This window comes from Nyctibius grandis, chromosome 4 (assembly GCF_013368605.1).
Source record: "Nyctibius grandis isolate bNycGra1 chromosome 4, bNycGra1.pri, whole genome shotgun sequence".
Taxonomy (NCBI): Eukaryota; Metazoa; Chordata; class Aves; order Nyctibiiformes; family Nyctibiidae; genus Nyctibius; species Nyctibius grandis.
The window spans coordinates 2904822-2923851 of record NC_090661.1 but is presented as its reverse complement, the minus strand read 5'-3'; the positions used below and the strand labels follow the sequence as shown (position 1 = coordinate 2923851).

Genomic DNA, 19030 nt, shown 5'->3' with positions numbered 1-19030 from the left:
TTTTAGGCCTACAATTATTCTCTAGTATTTGCCAGAGGAGGAATTCATCACTGCTTTGCCATATAAGCTCTTCTGAACTTTTACGAGAAGTTACAACGGTATGTTGAGAGTCAAACACAGGAGCCATGCTACACCTGTGATAATTAGTTACCACTGCTCAAGGGGCTCCTGCTCACAGCATCCTTTCGGAGAACTGTCAGGGCTATCACATGTATAAGCCAGTCTGATGCCTCTGCATGCATATAGCAATTTGAGTGCCACTATATTAAATTCCCCCGAGAGAGGCAGCACCAAGAGATATAAAGTAATTTATTGCAAAGTGCGTTTCCATCTGCCCTGTGGGTTACCAATTGCACCCATGCTCTGCTCAGGGTGCCAGCCCTCAGGAAATTAGATGGCCTAAAGGCACAGAAAGTCGTTGCATTTTATCAACACGTAGGTCATCTCTGATGAAAAGCTCTTAATCACAGACATAGTAGCACAGTACCCAACAGCATGTCATGACTTTTACATTCTCAAGAGGTCTGGCTGCTAGGCAAGTTGTTTTTTTTTTTTTTCTTTTTCTTAAATAATTAATATCTGTGATAATTACAGGGGACAGTCTCCTCCTAACAGGTTTGTGGCAGGAGATGGCTCTTATCCCCATAGAACACATTGCTTAGTGACTCCTGTTTCAAATCCCGAGACTCTCTCAGAGGAAAAATTATAATGCTGCCCATCAAACCACCAGATCCATCATAAAAGGAACTTTGAAAATGAGAGTCAGGTGCCTAGATAGATCTGGTGGCACATCACTATACAGGCCCCAAAAGATAAATATGAGGTATGATCCTGGCAACATTACTTATTGTACGACATAGCCAAGACATGTGGATTAGCTCCACCGAGGGTCTTAGAAAGTGAGCTTGTCAGACCCACAGAGGATAAGAATGATCATGATCCGGTACAGGCTAACCCCGACACCTCAGGCTGGCATGCCAGAAACACCAGGCAAAGACTGATCGAACACAGTTTTGGAGGCGAGTATTGCCAAGACCTGTATACTTACCACCAAGTCCAGAATGCTTGCTCAGAGGGGATGGGACAATGGAGAAAGAAAACTCAAAAAACAGCTGCCTCAAGAAATGACTTGTATTTGTAAGAAAAGCAATGAATGCCTGGCACAGAGTAAAAAAATGCTCGTATGAAGTTAAAGTGAAAGAACAGAGGCAAATGTTCTTCAAATACCAGCAGCACACATCGTTAACAGTGCAAATATAAACTACAAAATGTTAGACTAATCTAGTCAGCCAGAATACAATGTTAGCCAATGTAGGAAATGGTTGAATTCTGCCACTGATGGCCTTATGGCTAAGAATTAAAAGGACAGGCACATTAAAAAAAAAAACCCTAAAAACCCTATAGTGTGGTTATTTTTTCTTCCCTCCCCCTTTTGCCTGGCGTGGAGGCATGGGCAACGAGGCCCTCTCGGTTATGGCTCTCTGCAGCCGGCCACTGCGACAAGGCAGCGTGGCCTGCGGTGGTTCTCGAGAGTCGCTCGTCCCTTCGGCCCCTGGTAAGCACACAGTGGAGGATGCCACTGCGTCCTCACCAGTCCATGTCGAGGCACAGGTCAACTCGACATGAGGGGTGGCTCTTTGGGAGATGCGCGTTTCAAGGACCTGTGTCCTTGGCTGCTTGAGGAAAGCTAAAATCTCTGACAGGTAGTTATGGATGGCTCTTGTGGAGGTAGCCACAATGCCCAGCTGCAGCTCCATACGGCCCATGGACTGTGACATGAGACCCATGGACTGTGCATGCTCCCTCTTGATATTTTCCAGCAGCTGCACAATCCTGCTGTTGGTTTCCATCAACAGCTTCTCTCCCTCTGTTAGCTGGGGCTGCCCTCTCCAACCCCGATCCCTAGGGACAGGCTCAACACCGCGGTGCTCTTCATTCATTTCATCATTTCCCTCCTCCTCCTCAGGAGAGTCACTTTCAAACTGAGGAGTCCTACTGAGTGACTGATCCCCGGGAGACTGTATGTCCATGGTACACTCCGGAGTCCGCGCTGGCGTTTGAAATCCCTCAAAATCCTCCCCAACGTTGCTGTGCGTTTCAGATGAGGACAAGGGCCACTGCCAGCTCTCTGTGGTCCTGGCCGGTGAGTCTTCATCAGAGGCAGGCACCGAAGATTCCTGTTCTTCGGCCGGCGTGGACGGCGAGCTCCCTCGGTGACGGCCAGCTTGCCCCGAGGATCCAGGAACCTCCCCATCTTGTTCCCCAGTGACATCTGGCAATCAAATAGAGGAGCAACAACCACTGTATCTGAGGCCAGGCAGATGGAGGTATCTACATGCATTGGACAACACATAGAAAGAAGCCAGTTGGGAAGCCAGAGTGTATGTGTTTGGGCAAACGGAAGGGCGGACTAAAGTTTAGTGACTGCATTGGGCACGTGGCATTTGACGTTATTAACCACTTTTGGTATAAATGCACACTGTCCTGTACCCATAACACACACAGCCCTGCTGCATCCCAAGGCAGGAACTACCAATTCACCTCATCGTGACTGTGACAGGAAATGTCAGTGAACCTATCAAAAAGCTCACCTATGCACTGCAGTGGTGTCAGTCAGAAATCCCTGGGACGAGCTCAGGGCCAAGTGTCCAATTGAGCTTCCTGGGGTGCCAGATGTGCTCCACCACTGGCTGAGGGCAGCCCTTTGTTGTTCTGAGGCACTGCTGGCTATCTTCGCTTTTGTCCGACGTCTCATGTCACCCCCACCCCCAGTGAGCTCTCTCCCAAATCACTGCTGCAGCACGAGGGTGGCCGTCCACAGCGTTTATCCCGCGAGCAATGCCCTCCCCAACATTTGCCGGATTTTTCTTGTTCTTTTCTCCAAACAGTAGGTATCGCTATCTGAGGGCATTGCTCGCCAGGATCTCATCGTCTTCCGAAAATAAACTGAGTTTTCCCCTCCCCTGGCTAGCTCTTCCCTTGCCTGAGGGCACATGGTGGAAATCTGGGTGCAAGTGCTTCCCTGTGGCATCTTAGTATGCAAAGAGGCATTGTTACAGATGTTAACGAGGAGGATATTATGTATGTGCTTACTCTAAATCCTCCCCTACATAAAATGCACTCCCAAAGGCTAGACACGGCTAAGCTTTTTGCACCCACAGCGATCACTGGCTCATAGTAGAGCGCGATCTGCCCGGCACCATTCTTGATTACATGAGTCAGTGGCCGTAACTCTCACCCTTTCCATGCCCCAGATTAAAAAATTAGTCCACTTTGGGTTTTTTTTGAGGGGGACAATTTGGTCATCAGAAATTACTCTGGGGCGGTCTGGCTAAAATGTCGCAGTAGTACCCTGCGTTCCTTACGCTCAGGCAAGGGACACGTGAGAGAAGCGCTGTTGATGGTACGACTGTGACCTGACCAGCAGTGGCTGACTGTTGCTAGCTGGCCGGCTGTGCTGCTCACGCTACAGCGGTCTGAATGCCAGATCAGGGTCATGCCTACCCGCTGGCATCCCAGTCCTGAAAAATGTTATCCTTTAAGGATTAATTTCTGCTCTTTGAAATACTTTATGTGCTGCTCTTCAGACCTCAATTTGAAGCTGTACGCTTACATCTGGAAGGTGTTGCTGAGGTCATGTTAAATGATACTTCTGGTTCTGTTTATGAATCAGGGGGGTTTTGTTTGATCTTTTACTTTTATTTTTTTATTTTATATGGTTTTAAACAAAAGCTCCTTCTGACAGACCCAAGGATCCCTCCTCCTATGTATCAGTCGCTGTCTACCCTAATGTGGCACTCATTATTTCTACACTCAAGTGCCTCCGATATTATACTGCTCTGAAAGAGATTCCATGTTTCTTAATATAATTATGATTTTTAAATGCTAAAATAATGGATATTATTTGTGCATTTAGCATATTCACTACGTCAAAGTATTCACATTCAAAGTATTCACATTCTCTCTGTGTCTGGCTGGACTGTCCAGTTGCATGTTTTATGGAAAGTGAGGATGAGATTGTATTTGCAAAAAGGCATGAGCTCCTTATGAAAATGAATTTTAGGGACAAACTATCATGCAATCATTGGCTCTTCCACTCCATGGAGATTTGAAAGGGACTGTATATCAGCCTAACAGCAATAACTGCTTCTTCCTTTGCAATTCTTCTCCCCCTTTGCCTAATACAGCCGTAGCTGCAATCCTTCATTAACAAATCTCTGTTAACAACTATAGTGTAGGACCATGAAATGATTTCTCAGCATTTTCCTATTTGAGTACACATGAAAAAAAGAACAAAAAAACAGGGGACCTATTCTTACCACACATAGCAAACACACATTTCAGTTAAATTCTATGGAATCGGAGAAAGATAAGGGATCGTATGTATTCATTCTGGTAGAGCCATTGGTCATACAAAATGTCTTTGTATTTCTTTTGACATGACATCAGAAAATTCCCCATATTTAGAAACTCCATTTTCCTGACAAGTATTCTAAACAGAGCCCACCTAGCAACTGGTAAGTAATAGAACCAAAATAAATTAAAAGTCAAAAACTGAAGCAAAACAAAATAAAAAACTCCAAACCCCACATTAATTTATGAATATTTCTGTAACTAGTATCACTGAGTTTAGTTTGCTCAGATTCAGGGGGATCCTAACACTTTTGTTATTTGTGCATGTTTACACATTTGCCAGAGGCTTGCAAAGAAAAAGAATAATACATTTTTGCAAAGTTGCTAATTCTCTATGAAAATTTACCACTTGCTATCCTCCTAATCAGTATTTTCAGCCTTTCGGAGCTGAAAGAACAGCATCTGGCATAGGTGACCGATAACACAAATGACAAAGAGTACATGCAAACAGTCTGTGAAAACCCACGGGCAGAAAGTTAATTGTGGAAGCTATTGGCGAATACTTATGAATAATGAATACATTCACAGGCTTTAGGATAGGTTGGTTAACTTGACTAGCAATAGAAAGGAGGAATATTCATAACTCTTATTATTCGTAACAAAGTGTTCAACAACTCTAGCAGCTCTGGTTTCTGGAAGCTTTGTGAAGCGTTGGCATTGGGCATGGGGAAACCGAGGGTGCGTTACAGGCATGGCCTTACACAAGCTTTCGTTCGCTATAGAGCAATCATGGGAAAACTGCCTGAAGGTCAACGTCTGACACCCCTTGATGAACGTGTCAGTCTCTGCCCAATAAATCCATTCCTTGATGACCAAAGGTCGCCCTAAATTCAGACCGGATCTTGGTAAGGTGACTGCACCAGTGGCTAGGTTGGTGCTGTGGAAAAGGTGTGCCAGTTACAGTAGGGGCACTGGAAAACCTGGTTTGGCCAGAAACTGTCCTTATCGGCCAGAGAAGAGGCTGACTGCTTCGAACAGCTGCTGACAGTAGGATTAAAGATGGCTGAAAGTTATCTCAACTGCCTTTACCTCATTTCCTTGGCAAAGGGCTGACTTCCAAAAAAAAAACCAAAAATAGAAAGGGCACTAAGACTGTCAAGTCAGAATTGGCTACGGACCAAACTATGTATCAATATGGTTGATCTTACTTGGTTAATTGGCTTTAAAAAAATCTCTGTCTTTTAAAACCAAGCTTTAAATACAGTGGGTACGAAGAAGCACTGCTAGCTTCCTTAGGTGTGAAGCAAAGGGAACAAGTCAGATTCTCTGATCTTTCTACTTGTTTCCACCTTACACACCATTCCTACACACAGCATTTTGCTCACAGTGATGTATACAACTTACAGGCAAAATAGGTCATTTATGTCTTTTATAGATATCTTTGTATTTATACCTAGTGATACCAGCCAACAAACTGGCAGTCTCCAAAGTTGTGACTTGCTTCATGTTCCTAACCTCACGTCTCTTGGTCTGACAGGGCATGACTCCCATTTTGATCCTTAAACGACCAAGAAAGGGAATCAGAAAGGAGCATGCGTATGGGCTAAAGGAAATACAAACATCTGGAAGTCAGTGCCCACTGCACTCGTAACTTTAGTGTTTGATCACTGTGAGTACTACGCAGTTTTTTCCAAAAGTCACATAGGACTCATAGGTTTCTTAAGACTGTTTTTTGCTTTACCTTGCTGATTCTGTTGTGTTTAAGGAAAAAAAAAAAAGAGATTTGTTATTTAATGTGGTCCATCAGTAACTAGTGAACCTTCATCAAAGTCCTGGCTATCTTCCTTTCTTTCCTGTTAGGCAGGTGCTCTGTTTCTGCAGCGAAGCCCGTAGCTGGCTGCCTGTACGGGTGTTTGCACTGGGCTGATACAGAGCTTGGTCTGATGTGGTAGATCAGCAATTGCTCCTGGTGGCCACAGGAGAACTGCTCCATCTTTTGTGCCTGCAGGGGTGACTGGTGGTTTGCCCGATCCTGTTCTGAACATGGTGATTAGAAGCCAGGATTATTCCAGCCTTTAGGTTCATGAATATGTCCATCATTTTGGAGCACTGCTATACCATGCTGTCTCTTTGCACCACAACATTCATTACCAGTGAGTTCTTTAAGTTTGTTATTAGACATATTTAGGATTGTAGCAATTATTGGGTCGAGATATACAGAGAACTGAACAGTCGATTCAGCTGTAGGGATAGAGGACTGAGACAGAGGCCAAGAACAGAGCAGGGCTTTGGATATAGACAAACTTTAGAGATATCAGAGGTATTTCTTTAACTTTTGTTCACTGAAGAACATTTGAGAATTATGCCTGTGTTGTGCCTTACCTGCCACTTGGACTGGCAGTTGATCCCTCCCCTGAGATGTGCTGCTCTTTAAGAATCCCTCCTTTTGAAATCCCACCATTTCTGTTTCACCTCTGCTACTGGATCGTTGCCTTTTCCATTATCTTTCCTTTTCAGATTCCCCACCAGTGGAGCTGGACGTGAGGGGTGGGGTACCGTCTTCCTGCTGACAGGTAGGTGGAGATGTTCCTTGGCCACAACAAGTGGGCCAGGAGCTCAACAACAGCGGTAACACAGTTGGGGAGCTTCCTGGGACCTGCCTCTGCTGCTCTGGACCTGGGCCTCTGCCTGTATCTGCATCATGCCTCCTGGGCTGGGTGCATTTTTCAAACTGCTTAGGTACCAAGGTGACAGATGCCTTGTAAATACCTAAGATAGATACAGACAGAAACTGTACCAGGCGCCATCAGTTATGCAAAACTTCATACAATGCCAATTGCACCTATATGCTGTAGTATCACCCACCTTTTCTAGCATCTGCAGTCAACCACAGTCAAATATTTGGCACATGTATTTTTCCTTTTGAAAAGTGATGGGAACACAGGACATTCGTTCTTCCTTGGTGTCAACAGGTCTAGGCACATAGCCCTTAATGTCAGGTACTGCATATGCATGTATTTTGTTCCATCGCCTTCCCTAAATATGAGTTTGCAAGTTTAGTTTAATTTCTTTCAGTAGCCGATAAAATTTGTTTCCTCGTCAATACTCTGCACAAATCAGTTATATAAGCAGTACTAAATCTAAAGGGGTAGTCTTTACATGTGCCCATTAAAAATGCATAAAGATTCGTTTAAACTACATAAAAATACGGCTGTGGTGTTGCTTTTATCTTATGGATTAGTTTTTATTTTTTTTTTAATTTTTTAACCTTAAGTAGCTTGTTTTAGCATAAAGACCAGGAGTGATTATGCATATAATTATAAGTTTGCATGTCTGAAAAAAAATAACCATCTAAAAGAAGTAGGTGCACTTATTTACATTGTATTCCTTTGAGATTTTTGTCACTTCCCATATATATTCAAAAGACCTTGACCTGCTTAGTTTGTAAAAGAATAGCTGGGAAGTAACTTGATAAATACTTCAAGGTGAATGTCTGTGGGTGGGGGGGAACTATGTAAAGGACAATTTGGGCAAAGAGTACATATGGGAATCTAGACAACGCTTTCAAAGAAGCAGATGAACAAAACTCTAGAACAGCTTTGCAATACTAATGAGGTGGTAGCAGAAAGATGAGAACCTACTGATTCCAAAAGAAAGCTTGCTCAGACTAAAGAAGTTCATATGATAATGTTGCGTGTTGTAAAAGCAACTGTGCTTGATGAATAGATCTCTAGTGCCTCTGGGGAAAACCAGGTGACTCCTGTTTGTGGATGGTTAAAAAAGGATCGCCGTTACGTTAGGTATGTCCACTGGGAACTAATGTCTGTCTTTTTAGCTATTCAAATAGTAACAGATGTATAAAAATTCGTCAAAGACCAACAGTAGATAAAGTATAACTAGGCCTTCGACATACTGCTAAGAATTTAAAGACTAACCTTAGCTAAAGCATGGTTTCAGAGTAAGAATATTAAAAGTTAAGATTTAAATCCCAATTTTTTGTTTATGAACGTATTTAGAGGAAAGAAACAAGTTCAGCCCACAGTTATGTCATGTAAATGTATAGTTAAAAAATATACTGAAATGGAATGATTTGTGTTTTCATTTAGACAATTAGGCTAATCCTCATGAATCTGCCACCACAAGCACAATTTAATCTGGAATTAACTTCTTGCAGCCCCACCCCAAATGAACAATTTGCAGGATTGTGCTTAAATCACAATGCCAAAATCACGTATTTACCATACTGCAAACAACAGGCAGAGAATATTACTTTAGCAGTTAGCATAAAGAGGAAATAACAAAAGTGCTTTGCAATACAGTCAAAAACATAAGCCATTGGAAACACTTTCCTTCTATGAAAATTGAGTAAAATCCTTGTATGTTCTCTGGGATACTTTAAACTCTACAAAGTACACTAAAATCCAAAAAAGGGAAAATTATGGAAAATAAATCAGTAAAACAGAGAAACTGTTTAGTGACTAATCATTTAACATTGAGGATGTGTAAATACCACCACATGATTTATTAAAATGATTTGTATGTATTCACAAAAAAGAACTACCAAAACTTTCTTGAAAGAAAGTCTTATTTGTGTTTCTAGGGCTGAAAATATCTTCGCATTAGTACATATAAGTCACATTTACATATTATAATCACATCATCAAAGTAATTTTAAGGAAGGCAGAAAACTGATATGTTCAAATTCTTTCTATAGATACAATTTTCAAGTACCAGCTCTTTAACAGTATATTCAATTAATGAAATAATTATACAGGCATTTAAAATGCACCTGCAATCTGAAGCCTTACAATTCAGCCTACCTTGAAAGAGGAATGGTCATTGTCTAACAGTGGTTTCTGTTTAAGAACAAAAACAAAGCAGAGAATATAGTCAATACCCACTCCTACCCTGCAAGCCAGGTGGAATTTAAGTGGCAATTTGATGCTCTGTTTAAGAGACAGCATTTGAAAATTTGGTCTAGTCATAAAAGAAAGACAATCAACCAAAAGAAACCAAAAAGAAAGGTGGAGGACCTAAGACACTTGGAGCCTTCTCTATTCTTACACTTACTCTCATGCTTCCACACCGAGGTGAAAAACCAAACAAACTATGATGAATTATCTAAAACCTTTTATTTATAATTATGTTAGAAATTAATTAACATGGGTATATGAACATTTGAAGAAAAAAAAAAAGAGAAATAGCAGCAAAGGGAGTTTTGAGATGAGGGAGATAAGTCCTTCATCTCCCTGGCTCCTGAAAAAGAGAGAGAACACATTAAAAGTGTTGAAAAAGTCTTCCACTGCCCTAAACTGTACCATGCTGGGAAACACATGCAATTTTTACTGTTCCTCAAGAACTCATGATTTGGAATATGTGGTTAGATATTCAGTTAATAATATCTGAGTATAGCAAGTGACACTCACATATGCCAACGTATTTAATTTGTCTGTTTCCAAATGCTAAAACCCCACATTTTCTTTAACACTTACAATTCCTTTTCCAACTTCTTTTATACCATTGTTGTGTTTGGCCGACGCAGAAAGGTTTTGAAAAGCTTTTCAACTACTGTCCTGTAGTAAAGAAAAACAAGTATCATGAAAGGGCGCTACATACTCAAGAATAAGCTGATAAACTCAAAATAATACTAGCATAAATGAGGAGAACAACCACACAGAGACTCAACTGACCTCTGCTCAGGATTCCCAGTGTTTTCAAAACGTTACGTAAAGCTGCCAGCCTCAACCAACATAAACTCTGGTTTGAAGAAGTGTTCAGTACTGAGAGTTACCTGTTAATTTAAGATTCTGTGCCAAAAATTCCTAATCAGCACATTGCCAGCTAGGTGCCAAATATTTTTTCAATGGAAAACATAGAGTTAGCATTGTTCTCCTTGAAACATGCCAACTTTCAATACTTTTCTCTTACAAAGTGTTTTAAAAGCACATATGTCATAGGCATGGTCCTAATCCTATACCTTCTTACACTGCTGTGGACTCCCCACAAGTTAGACTACAAGTCATAAAAACTGTAACCCTGCTACATCAACAAAAAGATGGGGCCCATATTTTTTCACGCATATACTTCACAAATTCCACCCAGAGTCACTATGCTTTATGCTTGTGAAAAATGACAACCTGATGACAACCTTAATCTTATTATTATATTGCTATCTCATTAGAATTTCAAACATGTAATGCAAATCAATTACTTACAAGGATACCCTTCAAGAATTCTTCATTAAGCCTGATGCCTTTTGCGCTCGTCTTCTAAAATACAGTGTCTGGTGAAGATCAGAAAACCTTCTTCCTACATAGAAGCACTGCAGATGCTGGAAACTATCAAAGGAGTCGACGCTGTGAGTGCTGTAAAAGTTGCTTTGATGGTGTTTCCATTGTTTCCTGCAGACAAATCTCCATCATCAACTCCACCACAGTAAAATAAAAAAATGATTTTTGAACCCAGACGTCTTTGTGAGTGGTTTCTTCAAACATAACAGAACACCGTAAGCTAATCCGCTGTTTGGCATTCATTTATATATATTTGCTCTGCAATTTCATTGTTTCAGATGCCATTAGAATGTGCCACCTTTGAAACAATGGACAACAGGAATGGGATGAAGTGTGAATGCTTATTGCAGACAGAGCTAATAATATTTCTTTTGAATGCCATCAACTGATATTTTTCTATTCAAATGCTGCCAAGACTTGATGCCAGGTAACAATATTCCGTGTTGATGATATCACAGTTATTCTGTATCTGAGGGGTGGTACTAGCGTCTGAACTGTTCAAAGGAGGAAAATCCTACATTTGTATTTGGTAGCCCGCATCAAAATCCAAAGATCAGTATCAACACATATAGAGGGATTATTTTATATTGATTACCGTATTAAAATCTAAGAACAAACCAGCCACTCCTCTAGCTCACAACTGACACTTGTGTGACACTGTCAAAGTAATATTTATTAATGCAGAAGAATTATTTATCTTGTCCTTCTCATTTCACTATGAAAATTTAGCCTGCTCTATTCTTAATTTTGTACTTTCTCTTAGAGGATTTTTACATTAGGTTTTTAAAATTAAACATTGTCCACTTTAGCTTTCACTAAAAATCCCAAATTACTCACTAAATTAAACCCATTTCCTGGCAGTAAAAAAAGCTTAGGAGCACGAAGCTTTTAAATCATGTGTGTAGACATTTACGGATCTTAGTTTATGGATGTGTTCCTTAAGTATCGTATAATTTTAAAATTCTCCATCCACAAGAAGTTATCAATAAAAAAGTAGAAAGAAAAACTGAAGGAAAAATGCTTTAAAAACAAGCTTTTCATGAGCCACATAAACCTTTTATGAACAGAGCTAAATTTATTATTTTAAAATACTAATTTTGAAACTCTAATGATACCTATTTTCTGTAGTGATGATGAAAATTATGATAAAAAAAAATGAACTGAAGTTTCATAAATTTCCTGTTGTTTTATTTTTAGAGTACTTTTAAATCTTCATTTTAATTTGCTGCATGAATATTTTGATTATCCTTTAGTATTAATGGGCTAAATTGCTGCTAAAACTGTTAGTTTACATGTTGCCATAACCTACTCATTCAACAATTCTTGAAAACCTACAAGCCACAAAAGGAAAAAGAAGGCGTCTTCCCCCTCCCCGATATCCCACACAATCCAGAAAGTAGTTTTACTATTGCAAACACATCCCCGCGACACACACATTTTGAAGTCGGATGCTATCTCTCTGAGTCAGGCAACTACTGTAAGCAGACAGTCAGCGGCACAGATGAAGTACAGTTTACGTTGTAGTAATTTGTGTGTAACTGCCGTAAAATGATACCGCCCATGCCATACTGCTGTGAACTTCTTGTGACCTAAAGATTTTATTACCTATCTCTTCAGATGCAAACGTCATATCTTCTATCCTGAACACAAAAAATACAGCCTATGTCCTTCCCTTCTCCTATCCTCCTGATGAACCAGAACCCCTCTCAAAAGACAACCAACAAAACCAGCCAAACAGAACCACAAAAGCCATTATTTTCATCTTAATGCCTCCCTCATCTATGACCCAGAAAACTGAATTTTCTTTTGACAGAAGACTCTACAATAACAATGTAAAGATGCTTTATATGCTGCCAAAACTTAATTTTCAGAAAAAATACCAGTAGCAATGGGGTTTATGCTGTCATATTCTCTGAATGGAGAATAGAAAATATCACTAGCTGGAACCTCTGTTAGCGACCTGAAAGGAGGTCAGGAAAGAGCAGAAAAATAAAGAGTGGAAAATAACCCAATTTTGTCCTGTTTAATGTTAAAAAGCAAAAGCTTCCCTGTTGAGAGAAGACACTGCCTACAGCCTAGCTTTCCTTTCCGTGACACTGAACTTTGTCGAAGAGCAGGACGTAGACTGTTTTACCAGCTATCACCCAGGGGCTCAGGGAGGTTTGAGACTCTTCCTTGGGCTAGACGCCATGAAAACGTGTAAATGACACAGTCCCTGCTCAGGAGAGCTTACAATCTAAGAAAGCAAAATGACATACAGGAGTATGGAAAAATACAGCTAAACACAAACAAGCTTTGTATACATATATATACAGTTATAAAAACTATTAAAATAGCACCACTATTTCTACCTGCCCCTCTGCCTAGCCATCATTGCTTAGATGATTGCTTAGTAGGGATCATAGGGGAAGTGGGTCTTTAGGAGAGATTTGAAGGAGAAGGTAGTGGCCTTATGAATCAGTTCAGGGAGGGCACTCCATGCATACGGGACAGCGTGGAAGATGTTCTATTGAAAACTTAAAATTGTGCAGAGCAGCATTTCTCCAGGTCAAAAGTTCAAGTGTTGTGTGCAAGATCCCTATTTCCTGAGACAGAGACAGTGTGGTTATGGGAGGCCATTGAAAAGACAAGCGAAATCACTAACGTAGGACTACACTGAGGATGTGTTATTGGCCACATGTTCTCTGTGGCTGCCAGTTAGCACGGTAACTGTGAGGAGATGACATGGAAGGGTTTGGAAAAGAGTTGGATACAAAGAAGGAAAAAAAGGCAAGATGAAGGAAAGGAGACAAAAGGAAGAAATGTGGGGAATATTTTCAAATGTAGTCTTCTGTTTGAGTTCTTAGTGTGTTTGTAATTTATTAACTAAATAACTAAAAAACATATACAATAATTAATGTACATTTGACACCATAAAATAAACTGGACCATATGCCAACATTTACATTATGTTATTATCCTTCACTATGGAAAGGTGAGAAACAGGTTAAACAAGAGACAAAATGCTTCCCCTTACCCTTCTTCTTCCGTACTGAAGCTTGGAAATAGAAAGGGAATGAACTGTGAATGAATTCTGAAGGTAATTTTTATATGCTAAATCCTTGTCTGTCATTTTGAGCATAAACATTTTTCTTCCATCTAAGAAGTTAGTCTCTCCATGCTAGCCTCTACTATGCAAATATCTATCAAACCACAGCAGATAAACAGCTTGGCAAAAGCACAGTTTATCAGGGTTTCTATGTTAACTATAAGAAATTGCTCCCCTGCAGATATTAGGGATACAAACACAATTTTTTTTTCTAAATTCTTTTTTAAAAGCAGTAATTGGGGCAACTTATTGATACCAGGGCTTTCAAACTACAATAACAGGGCATTTTCACATCTTTGCAGATTGAAGTGGAAAGGAATCATTAGCACACATTATCTGCCATATTTTGGATTAACTCATTTGAAAGAGAACAACTGAGATGGTCTGCTCAGTATTATGGAGAATGGAGTAGCTAAAAACATGTCAATAAAACCATAAGTAGAGTTCAGAGCCAGGCAAAGGTAGTGACAGTAAAGACTGCAAGATATATATATATTTTTTTTTTTTAAATGATGTTGTTTAGCTTAGCTAGGAGAAATTACAAAGATACATACTCTAAGGGAAAACAAATGGGAATTTCTACTTATCTTTTTCTTCTATTACATAACAAGGGACATTCAATAAAATTAAAGGCATCACATTTAAAGCCAATAAAAAGGAAATACATTTGTACACAGCACGTAATTAGCCTGTGGAATTCTTTGCCACGAGACATTATTGAGACCATGAGCTTCTTTAGTTCAGAAAAAAGATTACACATACATGTTAATGAGAACATCCACAGTGTTCACCTATACATACTTCCTATTTAGTTTGGACAGATATGTTACAAACCAAATGCTTCTTCATTAGATAGTTTAATGGATATAAAAATGTGGGTGTTCTCATAGTTCATACAGATGTCCAATATATACACATATACATATAAAGATATATAAATTATATATAAATACACACATACAATCTGTGTTTTATGTCAGAAGACAACTTTTAACTGATAATAGTGAGAACATTTTCTTTTTGGAAGCTTGTTCGGTTGTTGTGCAATTTAGGAATTCTTGTTCCTTCTGATAGTAGCCCTTTTACGGGACAAATATTACAACAGGTAGACCACAGATGTTATTTATAAGAGCAGTCATATTGCTTGCTAGGGTGGCAAATGTTCAAAGTATTATGGAACTGGTATTTACAGTCTTGTTTAGGAAGAAAACAAATTTCTGCCATGCTCTACTATTAGGTATTAGGGGACGTACACTTCTGGAACATGCTTCAGGACTACTCTTCAGAATAGTAAAGTCTTGCCACTGTAATATTTGCCCCATCTGGATAAAGATACAGGTGGGAAATGTGCTTAAAGATTCAAGTATGTCCCACGGCTGTTAGTCACAGGAGTTGCAGTGTTTTCTGCCAGCTGATGAGAACAAATAGATCAAGTACTATAACCTGAACAGAGGGGCGAGAAAGCTAAAATATGATGGTCTTCATTGCAGAGGTGACTTTACTAATAATAAGCTATATTCCTCTAGAAAAGAGTGCTGCTTCTTTCTGCTTTGAGAACAGTATCTACTATGTAAGATTGAAAAGTAAGAGAAATAGAAGAATACGCTCAGTTTGAGTGATTTGCAGAAGGGGATAATGAAGGGGGAAAATGGTGCCTATGTATTACTGTCCCCTTGGGAAGTTTGTTCATAAGCCAGTGAAGTCTTACAGCCTCTCAGCACTCCATGAAAGGAAAACAAATCAAAACACCCAAACCCAAAAAGTGGCTCCAGAAACAACATTTTACATTTTAATCCTGGAAGAAAAATTATGGAGCATTCACAAACCGTTGAAAGCTTTACTCAGGCTCCTAAACTTCCTGGCACAGAAAAATAAAAATTTCTGAGATCTGTTAGAGCTAAATCATCAGACTGTTTCATTTTGGTCTTCATTTGGTTGTTATACCATACAGAAGACAGTAACCACTTCAGTACTCCTTTGTTGGTAAGAACTCCCACTGAAGCTACGTGAGCTGACTCACTAAAGGATGGATGGGGTCCATCTGCCCCAGAAAACATTGACTTCCAGGGGAAAAAAAGTGGCCACAAGGCTTTGATTCCTTCCAGCTGGCCTTCGTATGAGTCCATGCCAGGAAAAAAAAAAAATTATAAAATGTAAGTATTTAAATCAATGTAGGATTACATGGAAAATGGTTTTATTATATGATAGACTCTACTAGTCTGCAATGAGGGATGTGGTTTGCTTTTATACCCAATTATCACTTGCTAAACACACTGTTCCAGTGTAATAGCCATCTATAAATATGCACTGGGCTTTTCTCTTTGCATATGTGGTCCATCCATAACATATTATTAGTCTAGCTGCAGAAATTCTACTGTTTAATGACCTAACAGATTAAAACCAGGAAGAAAAGAACTATTACCTTCCTCACTTCTAGAAAATAAACCAAAATTCCCAAAGAATTATACATATCTAGAATGTGGATGATCAAGCAAAGGAATCTACAATCACATTTCTTAATATTAGCAAATAAAAGACTGAATGCTCAATACTTTTTTATTACCAATAGTGAGAAGAATTAAGTTTATAACATGCACAGAAGTCAAAGTGATATCATAATATGCACTTTTTCAGATCAGAGTCTAATGAAAACAAGTTGAAGTTGAAGCTGCTTTAACACTGTCAGCTTTTTAACAACAGCTTCTGGCAGCTTACCTTTATCCACTAATGAGAGGCCACAGAAATTTAAAATAAAACAATATTAGATGAACTGAAAATTTAGAAAGCAAAGCTAACAGAATATGATACGGCATTACTTTTTAGTAGGTGTGCCAAACTTTGATGATGCATAAAATGTATCAACATTCTCTTGCGTAGCAGTAAAGGCACAAGTTTAAACAAAAATTATTCATGCAAATCATGCATATTTGAACTATCCAAAGATGCAGCATTCTTAAAACCTTTTCTGTTCTATGTACTGTACACAGTGCAGTTCCTTTTAGTCAATTTAACATATATATATATTTTTTTTTACATTTCTATTATGCCAGCATGCTTGTCAAAAAACACTTTCTTACCAAGCTCTTCAAGCTCTGAGGTCATTGACTTAGAGCGCAAGGTCAGTGCAGTAGTTGGAGCTCGCTTAGGAGGTGGTGGGGCTTTGCATTAAACAGAAGGATATACAGTGTAAGTAAATACACATCTCCAAAACACTATATTCACATACACAATTTCATATTTATTTAAAAGAATACGCTACATTAAACAAGGTAATAACACATACATGCAGAGGAAAAAACCCTGAGATGCTTTTCATGTACTGAATTTCTATCCTGTTCCTACTTTTAGCGTAGGTTGTTTGACCCATCAGCAAGCTTTTATGTAAGAGGATACACAGAAACATGTAAAGCTAAATAATTGTGCACTCCCGTTTTTCAGTAGAAAAAGAGCCTTTCTAGAGAAAGTGCCTCACAGCAGTTGTGCCCTTCTTTCTAAGAAATGTACATAGCTAAAAATCTCCTGGAGACCAGCCAATCTCTGCCAGATTAATTTCATCTTTGAAGAAACTGTTCAATCTGAGAAATACAAGAAAGAACATTCAAATTTATCTTAATAGTTACAGTGAGTCCAGGGAAAACAGGTGACCCTCAGAATAAATAAGATCTGAAAATATCAAGGCAATCATCTAGCACAGAAACTAAAATCCAGCGGGTGTTTTAGTATCCTGATAACCAATGTTTCTGGTGGTCAGGAAGGAGCGTAACATCAGAAAAGATTATGCCAACGTTGGCAGGAAAGTTGGAGATTTTCACTAAACAGAAATGGCTCTGGGACACCAGGAAAAATTAAGGATCCTTAAGTGTTTTGGTCAACACTATACATCAGCCTACACCACTTTGAGAAAAGGTGGCAAGGCAGTTTGAGGGCAAGAAAGAGTGATGGAGGAAGGAAGCAGACGATGTTCTTCCCGTATCACCTATATCCACTATGTCAGCGTCATCCTTTCCCTGCTAAGCTTCATCTTCTTACAGAGGCTTGAATGACAGCGCGTCACAAGAAAGCAAAAGGATAGCTCAGGTTCAGTGCCAGGTATGAGGCTGTGTAAGTACTGCATGTGTTACTTCAGTCAGAGGCCTGCCCTTGCCCAACAAGAGAAGTGACAACAAATCTGTGAGGCGAACCACACAAACCACTGGACTGGTAAATGAGGCAACATATCTGACGTTGGCCTCACCACAAAGGACACTGACGGCAAGAAAACCCTCCCACACAGTTCCTAAGGTACAACGGCAACTGCCAGGTGACAAGAAAGGCTACCAACTTGCACCAAAAAGGGACAAGATGAAAAAGTTAATGTTTTTGGCAAACGACACGATAATAATAGAAGGCTCTGGGAAGATGACAAAGAACTGGGTTTGTTTTTATAGAAGTAACTTCCCTTTGGGTTGTATACAACAGCACTTCTATTTAAGGCCAATATGACACATCCCAAAAGACCGAGGTGAAAGGTTCGTTTAAAATGTGTGAATAGTAATTCTATCAAGCTAAACATAATGCAGTATCATGTTTGGACATCATTTACTTTAATACAGCCTTTTTCTCCCCCCAAGGTGCTTTATCTTTTTTTTTGAAAAAGCAGTAGATGTCAGGAACACTCCCAGTGTAGACAGAAAGTTTTCCTCCTGGACAAAGAGGGGGCCCTCAGGTGCCAGCTTCCAGCCCGCTCTTGTGTCGAAGAGCCGGGCGGCTGTGAGTGACAATTCAAGAAACTGGTGGGAGGAACAGGAATTTTCAAAAATGTGATGTTGCTGTATTGAACACTAGTTAGCAGCAGCAATCTTTTCTGCTTAATGGTAATTTTGAGGGCCTAATGACTTCCCAGAGAAGCTTTTAGCTGAGCAAACTCAGGGGTATCTAAGGTGAAGGAAATAGTGCAAAATCCATTTTTTTTCCATCTTTTTTTTTTTTTTTTGGTGGGTTTTTTTGGGTAAGTGGGTGGGAAACACATTGAAATTTTTAAGGGAGTAGCCCAATCTTATGATATGGGTTATGATATAACCCATAATCTCCATTAAAGTTAATATAACCCCTCCACACACCCCAGGCTTTTAAACTGGAAAAAAAACATTTTCCTGTTTGTACCCAGACAACTCTTTCCCAACATCTTTGTGGCACCTGATGCTATACTAACCTCTCTTGGAGCAGCTGCTTTCTTGCTAGCAGCCAACTGGCAGAAAAAGCAGCTGTGCATGTTTTCTGCTTATGGGAGAGGGAGGGATTTTCCCTGGCTGGAACAACA

The 19030-nt window shown here is 39.7% G+C and overlaps 1 protein-coding gene across 2 annotated transcripts in view; it reads right to left on the bottom strand.

Annotated features, from left to right (window-relative positions):
• Nucleotides 1-19030, bottom strand: part of SHANK2 (SH3 and multiple ankyrin repeat domains 2) — a 309027-nt gene that overhangs the window by 20618 nt on the left and 269379 nt on the right. For both annotated transcript variants that reach the window (XM_068399004.1, XM_068399005.1), the window contains 3 exons: nucleotides 16809-16889; nucleotides 16447-16455; nucleotides 13660-13680 (listed from right to left, as the gene is read on the bottom strand). In XM_068399004.1, coding sequence (XP_068255105.1) covers nucleotides 13660-13680; nucleotides 16447-16455; nucleotides 16809-16889 — 111 coding nt within the window. The remainder of the gene's footprint in view (nucleotides 1-13659; nucleotides 13681-16446; nucleotides 16456-16808; nucleotides 16890-19030) is intronic.